Genomic DNA, 18,406 nt, shown 5'->3' with positions numbered 1-18,406 from the left:
CACCGGAAGTCCCGCCCTTACCGAGCTGCCAGCCAATCAGAGGCTGGCAGCTGCAGTGTCACTGCGGAGGCGGTGGTTGCTGCTGCAGGTGCACCTATCAGAGGCCATGGAGCGTCACTGGAACCAGGCCTTAGGTAGGTCAGGGAGGGGTCCTGTGGTATTGTTGTTGTCACAGGGGGTAGGGGGATTGGCAACAAGGGCGGGGAGGGGGGGGGTGGGGGGTGGCCCTCAGCAGGTTCGCCCCCCCCGCCCCTCCCCTTCCCAATGTCTGGTCCCTTGCTCAGGCACTAAGTGCCTTTTAACCAGAGACCCGCATCACTCCCCCTCCAGAGCCGGGAAGCAGCCCACATGGTTTTTTGTGCCATTCTTCCTGTGCTGCGACAGAGTTCCCTGCCTTATGGTTAATTGCAGCTGTGGAGAGAATAGGCCCTTAATTGGGTGTTAATTGTCCAGTTAAGGGCCTCAATTGGCGATGGGACGGGAAGGCTTGTGAACAGACTTCTCGCCCCGGACTAAATTTTGGTGGAGACAGAATGGTGGCGAGAACACCCCCTGCCACCATCTCTCCCAATTTTATGCTATCCTCGCCTCCAAACCTACCATGGCGGAGAGCATAAAATTCCCCCATGACTCAATGCAGCCGAAGTTCATGCATGCCACAACTTTCATATTTCCCAGAAAAAGTAAATCTATATTTGTCATATGATTGTTGGGTGTCTGCCAATCATTTAGGTAACTGAAACAAACACAAAGTATTCTGGATGCTGGAAATCTGAACTAAAAACAGAAAATGCTGGAACTAGCAGCTCTGGCACTATCTGTGGAGAGAGAGAGACAAAGTTAATGGACTGAATGTTTGCTTTGGGGGTGTAAAACAGGAGCTGGTACTGTATCTGTGTGCCAAACCCAGCCCTGGGGTGCAGGGGATGGGGGGGGGGGGGGGGGGGTGCAGAACAGCCACTCACAGAATTATAGAATGGTTACAGTACAGAAGGAGGTCATTCTGCCCATCTTTCCTTGCCAGCTCTCTGCAAGAGTATCTTACCTAGTCCCACTCCCCTGCCTTTTCCCCACAGTACTGCAATTTTTTTCTCTTCAGAAAAGTATCCAGTTTTCTTTTGAAGGTCTCGATTGAATCTGCCTCCAACACGCTCTCAGGCAGTGCATTCCAGATCCTAACCACTCGCTGTGTAAAAAGATTTTTCCTCCTGTTGCTGTTGCTTCTTTTGCCAATCACCTTAAATTGGTGTCATCTGGTTCTGGATTCTTTGGCCAATAGGAACTGTTTCTCTCTATCTACTCTGTCCAGACCCCTCACGATTTTGAACATCTCTATCAAATCTCTTTTTAGTCTGCTCTTCTCCAAGGAGAACAGACCCATCTTCTCTAACATATCCACATAACTGAAATTCCTCATCTCTGGAGCCATTCACGTGAATCTTTTCTGCACCCTCTCTAATGCCTTACCATCCTTCCGAAAGTGTGGTACCCAGAACTGAACACAGTACTCCAGTTGAGGCCGAACCATGTTTTATACAGGCTTGTCATAACTTCCATGTTTTTGTACTCTATGCCCCCATTTATTAAGCCCAGGATCCCATAGGCTTTATTAACTGTTTTCTCAACCTGCCTTGGAACCTTCAATGACTTGTGCACATATACGCCCAGTTCCCTCTGCTCCAGCACCCCCTTTATAATTGCAGCCTTTAATTTATATTGTCTCTTCTCGTTATTCCTACCAAAATGAATCACTTCAGACTTTTCTGCATTAAACTTCATCTGCCATTTGTCCACCCATTCCATCAGCCTGTCTATCATCTCTTGAAGTTTATAACAATCCTCCTCACAGTTCACAATATTTCTAAGTTTTGTGTCATCCACAAATTTTGAAATTGTACCCCATACACTCCAGTCTAGGTCATTAATATATATCAAGAAAAACAGGGAGGAACCCCACTATAAACCTTCCTCCAGTCTGAAAAACAACCATTGACTCTCAGTTTCCTATCGCTCAGCCAATTTTGTATCCATGCTGCTACTATCCCATTTATTCCATGGGATCTAACTTTTCTGACAAGCTTGTTATGTGGCACTTTATCAAATGCATTTTGGAAGTCCATGTACACCACATCAACCGTATCACTCTCATTGACCTTTTCTGCTACCTCATCAAAAAACTCAAGCAAGTTAGCTAAACACGATTTGCCCTTAACAAATCAGTGCTGGCTTTCCTTAATTAATACACATTTGTCCAAGTGACTCTTAATTTTGTCCCGAATTATTGTTTCTAAAAGCTTTCCCACCACTTATGTTAATCTACCTGTCCTGTAGTTACTGAGCTTGTCCTTATATCCTTTTTTGAACAAGGGTGTAACATTTGCAATTCTCCAGTCCTCTGGCACCACAACTGTATCTAAGGAGGATTGGAAGATTACGGCCAGTGCCTCTGCAATTTCTACCCTTACTTCCCTATGTTACCTCAGTTATGTGTCATCTGGTCCTGGTGACTTATCAACTTTAAGTACAGCCAGTCTATCTAATACCTCCTCTTTAGCAATTTTTAGCCCATCCAGTTTCTCAACTACCTCCTCTTTCACCATGATTTGGGCAGCCTCTTCTCCCTTGGTAAAGACAGATGCAAAGTACTAATTTAGTATTTCAGCCATGGCCTCTGCCTCCATGCATAAATCCATTTTAGATTCCTAATCGGCCCCACTTCTCCTTTTACCAGCCTTTTCGTATTTATATGACTATAAAAGACTTTTAGATTCCCTTTTATGTTAACCATGAGTCTCTTATTATACTCTTTCTTTGCTTCTCTAAATTGTTTTTTCACTTCCCCTTTGAACCTTCTATATTCAACCTAGTTCTCAATTGTATTATCCCCCTGACATCTGTTAAATGCACCCTTTTTCAATGTCATCTTACTTTCTATCTTTTTCGTTATCCAAGGAGCTCTGGATCTGTTTGCCCTACCTTTCCCCCTCTTGAGAATATACCTTGACTGTACCCGAGCTATCTCCTCTTTAAAAGCAGCCCATTGTTTAGTTACAGTTTCGCCTTCCAATCTTTGATTTCAATTCACTTAGGTCAGTTCCATTCTCACTCCAATGAAATTGGCCCTTCCCCAATAATTATTTTACTCTGGATTACTCCTTGTCACTCAGTGGGATTTTGACGAGGGCACCCCATGAATTGGCATGGAGACAGGTTCCCTATTCAATTAAAAGTGGTGGGCAGGCCCTCAAAGCTGGAGGGTCAATCAGAGGCCCGCTAGCATCAAAGAAATATGCGGCTGCAATGAATGGTAAGTAACTGAGAGGGCACTTCAACAGGATGGTAACCTCCCAACCAGTTTCTGAAAAATTTAACTAAACAATAGGGAAAGCTGCCAGGCCACCACTGTGAAGGGGAAATCCCTCTACAGGGCAGCCTTTGGCTGCACCCCCAACCAGAAAGGCAGGGAGGGCTTGTAGGCTTGCCTGGAGTGCTGGCACCCCAGCCTGCCGCTGGTTTCCCACCTCCAGGCAGTTGATTTGCTTCCCACTGCATCGGGAAACTGAAGGCCAACTGGAAAGTCCCACTCGGCCTCCTTAAATTACCTTTAACAAGGCTCTTAAGTTGGCTACCTGCCTTGTGGGGGGCAGGCAGCCCTGTGGGTCCTGAATCTACCTTGTCCAAAATGCTATCATCAGGAACAAGGTCAAGATAACAACACATTGGCTGGTTTTGGTATTTTCAGGCCTCCGTTTCAGACCTCGGCGGGGCCCAAAAATCCTGCCCAACATTACTAGATTGATAATCTTTCATCAGAACTTGACCCTTCCCTTCAGCATCACTGACTCAATTTATTTCTGAGCAGTCCTTGCCTTAGTACTATTTCAGTTTTTACCTCCTTTGGTGCGTAAACAAAACACTTTTTTTCTTCCTTTCAGGTGTCAAGGACTTCAACAATTCTTAGATACCAACCACTCCCCTCCTGATCATTCTAAATTTGCAGTTTCTTCTGACCCCACCCCTCTTTCCAATCTTACCCCTTGTTGCATTTTCACTATACCCTCTGACCTTCCCCTCTGTGACCCCAAACAATCAGTCCTCAGCAAAGGCCTCAGCTTCATCCCATTATGCCCCAGCTCACTGACTTTCATGCTCCACATGATGCCAAGATCTTCCTCCACTGCCTTACCCTCTGCGCCACGAGGCTTCACCTGCGCCTGGACAATAGCGTTCAGATGAAAGGTCCATGAACTGAAATGTAAACTTTGTTTCTCTGTCCACCGATACTAACTGATCTACAGAGTATTTCCAGCATTTTCAGTTTTTATCTAACTCATTGATATTAATAATGAAGTTCAGTATCTTGGTTTCAAGCTTTCTTATGTTCTTATTTATATCAGTCTTACCATGTACATTGAGGCAGGTCTTCCCAATGTTTGATCCAGTTCTGAATGTATGAAAGACACACTGATAACATCCTTCATCTTCAAGCCTCACTCCAGACAGTGCAATGGTCGACACTTCCATCTTCGATGGTATGAAAGCAGCTCTACCACTAAATGACCCAAATAAATTGGGTCCAAAATTTTCACTGAATGTAGCGATATTCTCCTCAGACTGACTATTTAACTTTCGCCAGGTGACCTGTAGAATATCTTTTAAATGTGTAGTACAGTTGAAAATAACATTTCCACCTAAAACTGCTGTCATATTCTCCTGCGTCTCCACAGTCAGATCTTTTCCTGTGAAACGGGAAAAGAATATAATAAAACACATCAATTATTCCACATACATTTTCTGTAAAGAATTTATCTCTAAAGTATTTGGAGGTTTACAACATATAGTGGACTACTGTGGCTCAATGGTAGCACTGTTGCTTCTGAGGGTTCAAAGCCCACAGCAGAGACCTGAGTGCAAATTCTAGTCTGATACTCCCAGTACAGAGGGAGGGTGCTGCCAGGGCCACTCAGCTCCGGACTTCATTACAACCTTGGGCCAAACATGGACAGAAGAGCTGAATTCCAGAGGCGAGGTGAGAGTGATTGACCTTGACATCAAGGCAGCATTTGACTGAGTATCGCATCAAGGAGACCTAGCTAAATGGGAATCAGGGGGAAACTCTCTACTGGTTGGAGTTATACCTAGCACATAGGGAGATGGTTGTGGTTGATGGAGGCCAATCATCCCAGGACATTGCTGCAGGAGTTCCTCAGGGTAATGTCCTAGGTTCAACCATCTTCAACTGCTTCATCAATGGCCTTCCCTTCAACAGAAGGTCAGAAGTGGGGCTTTTGGCTGATGATTGCACAGTGTTCATTTCCATTTGCAACTCCTCAGATACTGAAGCAGTCTGTGCCTGCATGCAACAAGATCTGGAGCATTCAGGCTTGGGCTGAGAAATGGCAAGTAACATAAGCTCCAGGCAATGACCATCTCCAACAAGAGAGAATTTAAATATCTCCCCTTGACATTCAATAGCATTGCGATTGCTGAATTCCACCCCCCCACCACCCCCCCCGAACCCATCAACAGCATGGGGGTTACCATTGACCAGAAACTTAACTGGACCAGCCAAATAAATACTGTGGCTACAACAGCAGGTCAGAGGCTGGAATTTCTGTGGCGAATAACTCACCTCCTGACTCCCCAAAGCCTGTCCACCATCTACAAGGTATCAGTCAGGAGTGTGATGGAATATTCTCCACCTGCCTGGATGAGTGTGGCTCCAACAATATTCAGGAAGCTCGACACCATCCGAGACAAAGCAGTCCACTTGATCGGCACCCCATCCACCACCTTCAACATTCACTCTCTCCATCATCAGTGCACAGTGGCAGCAGTGTATACCATCCATAATATGCACTGCAGCAACTTGCTAAAGCAGCTTCAAATCCAGTGACCTCTACCACCTATAAGAACAAGGGAAACAGATATGTGGAACCACCATCATCTCCAAGTTCCCTTTCAAGTAACACACCATCCTGACTTGAAAAGGTAGTGCCATTCTGGTACTCCTGGAACTCCCTCCAGAACAGCACTGTGGGTGTACCTACATTACATGGACTGCAGCGGTTCAAAAAGGCAGTTCACCACCATCTGCTCAAAGACAGCTCGGGGTGGGAAATAAATGCTGGCCTTGGCACCGATGCTCACATCCGAAGAACGCATTTAAAAAAATCAAAGGTGCCATTTTTCAGATGAGATGCTAAACCAACACCCCATCTACCTTCTCAAGCGAATGTAAGAGATACTATGGCCCTATTAAATGAAGAGCGGGGGGAGGTTTCCCATGTCCAGGTCAATATTAATCCTTCAGTCAACATTATTAAAAGAGATTGTCTGGCCATTAGTTGGTTGGCGCCTGACCCTGTGGTCAATTTTCTCAGGTGCACAGCTGCCAAACCAAAGGTTTTGAGAGTGTCCACTGGATTATGCTACCAAATATATTTTTCTTACTGACCTGAATATGGAGTCAGAAGCGGTAGGAGTGCAGATATTCATCTTCAGGTGTCTATTGTCCTGTTACTGGCATCCCCACCATGCTGGTCACATCCTGATCACGCAAGAGGACCGATTTTACATGGTTCATTTGTTCATCAGCTTTGGTGTAGCAAGTTACATTTGCCTTAAGGTTTGCCCTGACATTGGGCAACAACCAATTTTATAGGCCCCTGTGCTTGAAATACTATCCACTGTCTTGATTTCTGTGCATATTTCAGTATGTATTTAGTCCCTAGTTACTCTATTATAATTCACCAAGTATTCTAACAATTTAAACAGCAATATATTAATTTCTAGCACATTATGAATACTACATTTTGCCAGTTCCAGCAGCAACAATGAGAGGAGGACTGGCAGAAAATTAGATGATAAATTGAACCTCGCAGTTTTTTACCTTTTCTGTCCAAAGTATGAGGAGTAATACTGGCACCAATCTTTCTGTGGAAAGTTAGCTGTTGCTTGCTAAGGCTCTGTTAGTGAGCTGGTAGATAAAAATATGGTAGTTTTCTACTGGGTAATTAAAAATTATTTTTAAACTTACTATGCTATGCTCTCTGGCATACAACTAAGCAATACTCCACCCATGATAGGATTAAATTGATCTGTTGAAAACCTCTTACTCACTGCTCATCCTTCATGGCAGATCAAGCATCTCAAATTCTAATCAATAAATCATTGCAGTTAAACTAGACCCGAGAAATTAGTTTAAATGTAATGTTCAGTGCAAAAAACAATGTATACAACCTAAATGGCTTGAAATGTAGTTTAAACTTTGTGATTTAAAGTAATGAAAGGTAACGGTAACATAGGCATAAATAGGTTATTTAGCTCAAACAGGAAGCATAGAATTCACGAGCTTCAGGCAAGATTACTTTTTTCACATGAGATAGTGTATATGTGGAACAGATCCCAGAGAAGGTCTTAATTCAGGGTCAGTTGATACCATTAAAAATAAATTGAGTCGAATATCTGTTGAGTAGGAGTTGTAGATATATTAAAAGATCTGTTTAATTCACATGAGAATTAGAAAGAAAATATCACGACTTTGGTTCAGTAGCAAGTTCATGGTTGAAGTAGTTATGTATGGACTGTGGAAGGAAATGGTTTGATGAACTGAACATCGTTTTTTGGTTTCAAGCTTTCTCATATCAGTCTTACCATGTACAGTGAGGCAGGTCTTCCCAACATTTGATCCATGTCTGAATGTATGAAAGACACACTGATAACATCCTTCATCTTCAAGCTTCACTCCAGACAGTGCAATGGTGGACACTTCCATCTTTGATGGTATGAAAGCAGCTCTACCACTAAATGACCCAATTACATTGGGTCCATAATTTTCACTGAATGTAGCGATATTCTCTTCAGATTGACCATTTAACTTTTGCCAGGTGACCTGTAGAATATCTTTTAAATGTGTAGTACAACTGAAGGTAACATTTCCACCTAAAACTGCTGTCATATTCTCCTGCGTCTCCACAGTCAGATTTTTCCCTGTGAAATGGGAACAGAATATAATGAAACAAATCAATTATTCCAAAAACATTTTCTGTAAAGTATTCATCTCTAAAATATTTGGAGGTTCACAAAGTACACTGGAATGTTGTGTCAGCTGTGGCTCAATGATAGCACTGTCACCTCTGAGATAGAAGAATGTGGGTTTAAGTCCCACTGCAGAGACTTGAGTAAAAATTCTAGACTGATAGTACAATACTGAGAGAGTACTGCATTGTTGGAGATTTTGCCTTTCAGATGAGATGCTAAACAGAGGCCCAGGGCTGTAATTCATATGTCCGCTGCAAACAATGGCAGTCCTTATGTACGAGCCACACTTCGCGGAGCTGCCACGAGATTAAATGTGGCGGCTCATTTAAATAGCCGGGGCGGACCACCCCACCCCCGATGACGTGGAGGGAGTGTGTGGACCGATCCCGGCAATGCCATTAGTCATCTCTGCGCAGGCGCTGACTCCATTTTTAAAGGGCTTTGAGCCCCTACATTTCAGTTTAAATATTTAAAGAAGTACAGCTTTTTAAAAAGTAAATAAAGGTATCCTGACCTTTCCCATCACCACCCCCCCAATAACCACAGAATTAATTCCCTGCCCTTTCACCCCCCACAAAGCATATACCTTGTGCTCCCGACCTTCCCCTCCCCCAAACTTCATCAACTTTAAACTTTACCCCTTCCCACCATCCCTTATACCAATGAAATGTCTTTGACGCCGCTCCCACTCCCCCACCCCCCAATCCTGCACTGGAAAACCTACCTGCTCCCCCCACCCCACCAGTTCTCCGCCTCGGATCTCTGGTCGGGGATCCGAAGGCACGGGAATGCCAGCCAACGGCACCAATATCGCTCCGCCATGGACAGTGGGAGCACGACGTTCATAAATTCAGGTATTGAAATTTATTTACATATGCACATTTCACTCCCATTGGCGAGCAGTGTTGCGGGGGTGGGGGGGGGGGTGCCGCCATGAGGCCACACCGCCACCGGCAATATTGGTTCGGGTCTTCCTGGCATCGAGGCCCGTGGCGGGCCTCTACTGGAGGCATTTTATGTCACCACTCCCTGCCACATCCCCCGACACCGGGGGTGGGGGTGTGGGGCGGGCGGGGGGGGGGGGTGGGGTGGCTGTAAAATCCAGCCCCCAATCTACCTTCTCACGTACCTGTAAAATATACCATGGTACTATTCAAAGAGCAGTGGAGTTTTCCCCAGTCTCCTGGCCAGTATTGATCCCTAAATCAACATTATTAAACAGACTATCAGGCCACTATCACATTAGTGTTTGAGGGACCTTGCTGTGCATAAATTGCTGCATTTCTTACATTACAACAGTGAAAAGTACTTAATTGGCTGTAAAGCACTTTGGGATATGTTGTATATTGTTGATAGTGTTTAAGATGTTAGGATGAGCTTTGTCTACAGAACTCTTAGAGGCTCTGTAGGTCTAAATAATAACTTGTTTATTGTATTTACACAACTATATACATTCTCCTTAAGCATGTCTTGCTCACACCTCTCATGATGCTTCTTCCAAGCCTATTACCAATGTAACTGTTACATCATCATCACCACAACAGTAAGAGGGGTTACCCTCACTGTCTTAAACATTAACCCTTTCAGACCCGTATACTACATCTCCCCCCCAAGTCATTCTCCATATATAATTTTGATATACATACATTCATTCATTTTGACTTGACATACTATCCTATCTCCCACCCTCCCACCAAATCTCTGACATCACAGATTCAATCTGTCAGGAAGCTTCATGAGTCTCCCTGATCATGTTCTTGTTGGACACTCAAGATCAGTAATCTTTCTCGGAAGTGTTGGTCAACGACTTAGATGGCCTTGACTAAGGTTTGTAGTATCTTGTTGTCTCTGGGTTTCATGATCACCATCTGGTTCATCCAAATATACAACTGCGTGTTGTTTCTGAGGAATGGAGATAAGGTTTCTCCTATTTCATCTGATAGTACCTTCTGATGATTTTCATCTCTCTGCATGGCTACACCTTCTCTTGCTAGGTCTCATATCCATACTTTTTCTCCTTCCTTCAACCTCGGTAGGTTTCTTGTATGAAATCTCTTATTATAATTGTGAGCTTGTTGTTTCCGATAAGACTTCTCTCTGTCTTGAACTCTCTGATAATCCTGGAGATCTAGCGCTTGAAGTAGTTTCTTGGGTAGAAGAGGAAGCTGAGTTTTTAGCTTCCTCCCCATCAACAGCTCTGAAGGTGATAGTTTCGGAAAATCTGCTTGAAAGCAAATTTTGGACTCTGGCTGTTTGATTTCATTCGCTTTTTTAATTAAATGTAGGTCTAAGCACGCTTTTCTTGGTTTTTCAGAACGTACGGGGTTTCCATTACCTGCCTACCCCGATATTGGAATGTTGCTTGCAGCTTTCCCTTGACCTTCAGTTCAATCCGTCCTGCACCGTTTAACTGAGTGTCTGCTGGTTGCAAGCAATGCGTCGACAACAACAGCTCTTGATCTGACAACACTGTGACACTTGCACCTGTGTCCAATATAAAATTAGTAATATGTCCATTGACATAAATGTCTGCCATCCAGAATGCATGATTGGGATCATTAATCTCCTCTAGGAAGTCTCCTGGTCTATTTTCAAATGGAAGTTGTTCCACTTCATTCACAGCTTAGCAATAACCTGCTCAGTGACGCTCAGGTTGGGTTCTGCCAGGGCCACTCAGCCCCTGACCTCATTACAGCCTTGATTCAAACATGGACAAAAGAGCTGAAATCAAGAGGTGAGGTGAGAGTGACTGTCTTTGACATCAAGGTAGCATTTGACTGAGTATGACTGTGATGAAATATAGGTAGCATTACAAAAACAAGAAATGCTGGAATCACTCAGCAGGTCTGGCAGCATCTGTGGAAAGAGAAGCAGAGTTAACGTTTCGGGTCAGTGACCCTTCTTCGGAAGGAGGGTCACTGACCCGAAACGTTAACTCTGCTTCTCTTTCCACAGATGCTGCCAGACCTGCTGAGTGATTCCAGCATTTCTTGTTTTTGTTTCAGATTTCCAGCATCCGCAGTATTTTGCTTTTATATAGGTAGCATTACTTAGGTAGCATTTAGATATAGTTAATATATTGTACCTTTTAGAATTAAAGATTGGATAAATGGTCAGTTTTTAAGACTCACTGACATTCCCCTTTAAGACGGTAGAGTTAAATATTTCAAGGTCTTTCAAGGTCCCTGTTACAATAGAATGCGAACCAGAAGCAAGTTGGAAAATCCTTTTCAGTGTCTCTGTTGCCAGGGACTTGGAAGATAAACACACACATTGAAATATCTTGTATGACATCAGTTAAAGGGAACCACAAATTTAATTAATTGATGGTATTGGTAAATGTAGGCAGATTGGCCCACAAAGAGGGTTCAACCTACCAGAAAACACAATTATAGACATTACAAAAATAAAATGGACTTACAGGAACAAGAGGTCAAGTAAACACAATTATAAATATTTTGACCACATAAATGCTCACAACTTCAAGAGCAGGGGAATTCCAGTAAAACATTAAATGGAGATGTTAGTTAATGATACTATCGAATATGGATCCTGAAAGCATGAAAAACACACACAGAAAGGTAACCCCTATTTGCTAAAAGGTCATATGATACCTCAGAAACAGTATAAACATGAGAGTTTCTGAAGTAAAAAATTAAAAGTATTGAATTCCTCAAACAATACTTCTCACCCTATGGTTTACTTAAGGAATTTAAGGTAACAGTTTATTTTAAATTTTGATGGCTATTCTAAGATATTTTGCTGTAACATTAGCAAGATTAAACTTTTGGATTCTATATTAGAAATAAGATTATGTGTTACACTTAGTAATATTTAATATTGTGATATACATATCCACTTAAAAGTGTATTGCATGTTAAATTCTTTAATAAATATATAAAAGTGAATAAATCGTCTCATGTAGTATTCTGTATACAACTACAAGAACCCCCTCCCTGTGTCTCTTTAGGTGGAGAGATACGTATTGAAGAGAGTTTCCAAGACTATTATAATATGAGATATTTATGACATAGCCATAATTATTAAAAATAGGCTATCCAAAAGATGGTAATATTTTCTGTTAATTTTCTTTCTTTGAGGGAAAGCTAGTTCAATTCTTTGGACCCAATTAAGTGTCTATAAGAATTTAAAAGCAAAATACTGCGGATGCTGGAAATCTGAAACAAAAACAAGAAATGCTGGAATCACTCAGCAGGTCTGGCAGCATCTGTGGAAAGAGAAGCAGAGTTAACATTTCGGGTCAGTGACCCTTCTTCGGAACTGACAAATATTAGAAAAGTCACAGATTATAAGCAAGTGAGGTGGGGGTGGGGCAAGAGATAACAAAGGAGAAGGTGCAGATTGGACCAGGCCACACAGCTGACCAAAAGGTCATGGAGCAAAGGCAAACAATATGTTAATGGTGTGTTGAAAGACAAAGCATTAGTACAGATTAGGTGTGAATACACTGAATATTGAACAGCAGCAAGTGCAAACCTGAAAAAAAAACCTGAAAAAAAGTGGGTAAGCAAACTGAACAAACTAAGATGAAATGAAATAAATGCAAAAAAAATTGTAAAAAATGTAAAAAAGAATGTAAAAAAAAGGAAGAAAAAATTACTAAAAATGAAAGTAAAATGGGGGGCTGTCATGCTCTGAAATTATTGAACTCAATGTTCAGTCCGGCAGGCTGTAGTGTGCCTAATCGGTAGACGAGATGCTGTTCCTCGAGCTTGCGTTGATGTTCACTGGAACACTGCAGCAATCCCAGGACAGAGATGTGAGCATGAGAGCAGGGGGGAGTGTTGAAATGGCAAGCAACCGGAAGCTCAGGGTCCTGCTTGCGGACTGAGCGGAGATGTTCCGCAAAGCGGTCACCCAGTCTGCGCTTGGTCTCCCCAATGTAGAGGAGACCACACTGTGAGCAGCGAATACAGTATACTACATTGAAAGAAGTACAAGTAAATCGCTGCTTCACCTGAAAGGAGTGTTTGGGGCCTGGGATAGTGAGGAGAGAGGAGGTAAATGGGCAGGTATTACACCTCCTGCGATTGCAGGGGAAGGTGCCCTGGGACGGGGACGAGGTGGTGGGGATAATGGAGGAGTGGACCAGGGTGTAGCGGAGGGAACGATCCCTTCGGAATGCTGACAGGGGAAGGGAGGGGAAGATGCGACTGATAGTGGCATCACGCTGGAGGTGGCGAAAATGGCGGAGGATGATCCTTTGGATATGGAGGCTGGTGGGATGAAAAGTGAGGACAAGGGGAACCCTGTCACGGTTCTGGGAGGGACGGGAAGGGGTGAGGGTAGAGGTGCGGGGAATGGGACGGACACGGTTGAGGGCCCTGTCAACCACAGTGGGGGGAAATCCTCGGTTGAGGAAAAAGGTCATATCAGAAGCACCGTCATGGAAGGTAGCATCATCAGAGCAGATGCGTCGGAGACGGAGAAACTGGGAGAATGGAATGCAGTCCTTACAGCAGGTAGGGTGTGAAGAAGTGTAGTCGAGGTAGCTGTGGGAGTCGGTGGGCTTATAATGGATATTGGTCGACAACCTATCCCCAGAGATGGAGACAGAGAAGTCGAGGAAGGGAAGGGAAGTGTCAGAGATGGACCATGTAAAGGTGAGAGAAGGGTGGAAATTGGAAGCAAAGTTGATAAAGTTTTCTAGTTCGGGGCGGGAGCAGGAAACGGCACCGATACAGTCATCAATGTACCGGAAAAAGAGTTGGGGGAGGGGACCTGAGTAGGACTGGAACAAAGAATGCTCGACATATCCCACAAAAAGACAGGCATAACTAGGACCCATGCGGGTACCCATAGCGACACCTTTTACTTGAAGGAAGTGCGTGGAGTTGAAGGAGAAGTTGTTCAATGTGAGAACAAGTTCAGCCAGGCGGCGGAGGGTGGTGGTGGATGGGGACTGGTTGGGCCTCTGTTCCAGGAAGAAGCGGAGAGCCCTCAAACCATCCTGGTGGGGGATGGAGGTGTAGAGCGATTGGACATTCACAGTGAAGAGGAGGCGGTTGGGACCAGGAAACTGGAAATTGTCAAAATGACGTAGGGCGTCAGAAGAGTCACGGATGTAAGTGGGAAGAGACTGGACCAGCGGAGAAAAGATAGAGTCTGGATAGGAAGAAATAAGTTCAGTGGGGCAGGAGCAGGCTGACACAATGGGTCTGCCGGGACAGTCCCGTTTGTGGATTTTGGGAAGGAGGTAGAAGCGGGCTGTCCGGGGTTGTGGGACTATGAGGTTGTAAGCCGTAGAGGGAAGATCTCCAGAGGAGATGAGGTCAGTGACAGTCCTTTGGACGGTGGCTTGATGTTCGGTGGTGGGGTCATGGTCCAGAGGGAGGTAGGAAGAGGTGTCTGTGAGTTGTCGTTGAGCTTCTGCAAGGTAGAGGTCGGTACGCCATACAACAACAGCACCACCCTTGTCTGCAGGTTTGATGACCATGTCGGGGTTAGACCTGAGAGAACGGAGTGCCTCAAGTTCAGAGGGCTTGTAATGGATATTGTTAAGGAACGCAAGCTCCAACAGCTGATGGGGACTAATGCCCCTCCAGATCCTCCTTCCGCTTCACTTCCCTCTGACCCCACCCCTTCTGATCTGACCCCTTGCCGTGTATTCACTATACCCTCTGACCTCCCCCTCTCTGATGCTGAGCGTTCTGTACTCAGCAAAGGTCTCAGTTTTATCCCCTTACGCCCCCACCTCAATGAATTTTGCGCTCGGCATGACGTTGAGCTCTTCTTCCGTTGCCTCCGCCTCCGGGCTCACTTCTTCGACCAGGAGTCTTCCCCCCGACCAGCAGACCCATTCACCCGCCTCCAGCATTCTCCCTCTACCTGGACCCCTCCCTCTGGCCTCTTACCCGCTCTTGATCTCGTCATTGAAAACTGTCGGCGAGACATTGGTCGTCTCAATTTCTCTGCCCCCCTCACTCACTCTAACCTGTCCCCCTCTGAACTTGAGGCACTCCGTTCTCTCAGGTCTAACCCCGACATGGTCATCAAACCTGCAGACAAGGGTGGTGCTGTTGTTGTATGGCGTACCGACCTCTACCTTGCAGAAGCTCAACACCAACTCACAGACACCTCTTCCTACCTCCCTCTGGACCATGACCCCACCACCGAACATCAAGCCACCGTCCAAAGGACTGTCACTGACCTCATCTCCTCTGGAGATCTTCCCTCTACGGCTTACAACCTCATAGTCCCACAACCCCGGACAGCCCGCTTCTACCTCCTTCCCAAAATCCACAAACGGGACTGTCCCGGCAGACCCATTGTGTCAGCCTGCTCCTGCCCCACTGAACTTATTTCTTCCTATCTAGACTCTATCTTTTCTCCGCTGGTCCAGTCTCTTCCCACCTACATCCGTGACTCTTCTGACGCCCTACGTCATTTTGACAATTTCCAGTTTCCTGGTCCCAACCGCCTCCTCTTTACTGTGAATGTCCAATCGCTCTACACCTCCATCCCCCACCAGGATGGTTTGAGGGCTCTCCGCTTCTTCCTGGAACAGAGGCCCAACCAGTCCCCATCCACCACCACCCTCCTCCGCCTGGCTGAACTTGTTCTCACATTGAACAACTTCTCCTTCAACTCCACGCACTTCCTTCAAGTAAAAGGTGTCGCTATGGGTACCCGCATGGGTCCTAGTTATGCCTGTCTTTTTGTGGGATATGTCGAGCATTCTTTGTTCCAGTCCTACTCAGGCCCCCTCCCCTAACTCTTTTTCCGGTACATTGATGACTGTATCGGTGCCGTTTCCTGCTCCCGGCCCGAACTAGAAAACTTTATCAACTTTGCTTCCAATTTCCACCCATCTCTCACCTTTACATGGTCCATCTCTGACACTTCCCTTCCCTTCCTCGACTTCTCTGTCTCCATCTCTGGGGATAGGTTGTCTACCAATATCCATTATAAGCCCACCGACTCCCACAGCTACCTCGACTACACCTCTTCACACCCTACCTCCTGTAAGGACTCCATTCCATTCTCCCAGTTTCTCCGTCTCCGACACATCTGCTCTGATGATGCTACCTTCCATGACGGTGCTTCTGATATGACCTCCTTTTTCCTCAACCGAGGATTTCCCCCCACTGTGGTTGACAGGGCCCTCAACCGTGTCCGACCCATTCCCCGCACCTCTACCCTCACCCCTTCCCCTCCCTCCCAGAACCGTGATAGGGTTCCCCTTGTCCTCACTTTTCATCCCACCAGCCTCCATATCCAAAGGATCATCCTCCGCCATTTTCACCACCTCCAGCGTGATGCCACTACCAGTCGCATCTTCCCCTCCCTTCCCCTGTCAGCATTCCGAAGGGATCGTTCCCTCCGCGACACCCTGGTCCACTCCTCCATTACCCCCACCACCTCGTCCCCGTCCCAGGGCACCTTCCCCTGCAATCGCAGGAGGTGTAATACCTGCCCATTTACCTCCTCTCTCCTCACTATCCCAGGCCCCAAACACTCCTTTCAGGTGAAGCAGCGATTTACTTGTACTTCTTTCAATGTAGTATACTGTATTCGCTGCTCACAGTGTGGTCTCCTCTACATTGGGGAGACCAAGCGCAGACTGGGTGACCGCTTTGCGGAACATCTCCGCTCAGTCCGCAAGCAGGACCCTGAGCTTCCGGTTGCTTGCCATTTCAACACTCCCCCCTGCTCTCATGCTCACATCTCTGTCCTGGGATTGCTGCAGTGTTCCAGTGAACATCAACGCAAGCTCGAGGAACAGCATCTCATCTACCGATTAGGCACACTACAGCCTGCCGGACTGAACATTGAGTTCAATAATTTCAGAGCATGACAGCCCCCCACTTTACTTTCATTTTTAGTTATTTTTTCTTCCTTTTTTTTTACATTCTTTTTTACATTTTTTACAATCTTTTTTTGCATTTATTTCATTTCATCTTAGTTTGTTCAGTTTGCTTACCCACTGTTTTTTCAGGTTTTTTTCAGGTTTGCACTTGCTGCTGTTCAATATTCAGTGTATTCACACCTAATCTGTACTAATGCTTTGTCTTTCAACACACCATTAACATATTGTTTGCCTTTGCTCCGTGACCTTTTGGTCAGCTATGTGGCCTGGTCCAATCTGCACCTTCTCCTTTGTTATCTCTTGCCCCACCCCCACCTCACTTGCTTATAATCTGTGACTTTTCTAATATTTGTCAGTTCCGAAGAAGGGTCACTGACCCGAAACGTTAACTCTGCTTCTCTTTCCACAGATGCTGCCAGACCTGCTGAGTGATTCCAGCATTTCTTGTTTTTGTGTCTATAAGAATTTGTCTGGTTTCAACTTAATTAAAGGAGATTCATAGGGATGAACTCCTGAGTTGGTTCAGTCCTTACTCGGGTTTAAAATCATAAATGCCTTCATGGCATCAAGGAGCCAGAGCAAAACTGGAATCAATGGGAATCAGGGGAAAACTTTCCGTTGTTTGGAGTCATACCTAGCGGAAAGGAAGATGGTTGTGATTGTTGGAGATCAATCATCTCGGTTCCAGGCCATCACTGCAGAAATTCCTCAGGGTAGTGTCCTAGGCCCAACCATCTTCAGCTGCTTCATCAATGACCTTCCTTCAATTATAAGGTCAGAAGTGGGGATGTTCGCTGATGATTGCACAATGTTCAGCACCATTCATGACTCCTCAGATACTGAACCAGTCTGTGTGGAAATGTAGCAAGACCTGGACAATATCCAGGCTTGGGCTGATAAGTGGCAAATAACATTTGCGCAACACAAGTGCACACAAGTGACAGGCAATGACCATCTCCAATAAAACAGAATCTAACCATCTCCCCTTGACATTCAATGGCATTACCATCGCTGAATCCCCCACTATCAACATCCTGGGGGTTATCATTGACCAGAAACTAAACTGGACCAGCCATATAAATACCATGGCTACAAGAGCAGGTCAGAGGCTCGGAATCCTGCTGCAAGTAACTCACCTCCTGTCTCCCCAAAGCCTGTCCACCATCTACAAGGCACAATTCAGGAGTGTGATGGAATACACTCCACTTGCCTGGATGGGTGCAGCTCCAACAACACTCAAGAAGCTCAATACTATGCAGGACAAAGCAACCTGCTTGATTGGCACCCCATCCACAAACATTCACTCCTTCCACCACCGACGCACAGTGACAGCAGTGTGTCCCATCTACAAGATGTACTGAAGCAATGCACCAAGGCTCCTTAGACAGCACCTTCCAAACTCATGACCTTTACCACCTAGAAGGACAAGGGCAGCAAATGCATGGGAACACCACCACCAGCAAGTTCCCCTCCAAGCCCACGCTATCCTGACTTAGAACTATATCGACGTTCCTTCACTGTCACTGGATCAAA

General features: G+C 45.3%; 1 protein-coding gene across 2 annotated transcripts in view; it reads right to left on the bottom strand.

Moving 5' to 3' along the window:
- The window catches only part of zgc:113337 (uncharacterized protein LOC503741 homolog), a 73,896-nt gene that overhangs the window by 34,120 nt on the left and 21,370 nt on the right, over positions 1-18,406 (bottom strand). For both annotated transcript variants that reach the window (XM_068040600.1, XM_068040599.1), the window contains exons 2-3: positions 7,657-7,992; positions 4,404-4,739 (exon numbers count right to left, since the gene is read on the bottom strand). In XM_068040600.1, coding sequence (XP_067896701.1) covers positions 4,404-4,739; positions 7,657-7,992 — 672 coding nt within the window. The remainder of the gene's footprint in view (positions 1-4,403; positions 4,740-7,656; positions 7,993-18,406) is intronic.

The sequence above is a fragment of the Heterodontus francisci genome, chromosome 10, assembly GCF_036365525.1.
Source record: "Heterodontus francisci isolate sHetFra1 chromosome 10, sHetFra1.hap1, whole genome shotgun sequence".
NCBI lineage: Eukaryota > Metazoa > Chordata > Chondrichthyes > Heterodontiformes > Heterodontidae > Heterodontus > Heterodontus francisci.
Note: the sequence above shows the minus strand (reverse complement) of the source record. Positions and strands in the feature narration are given on the sequence as shown.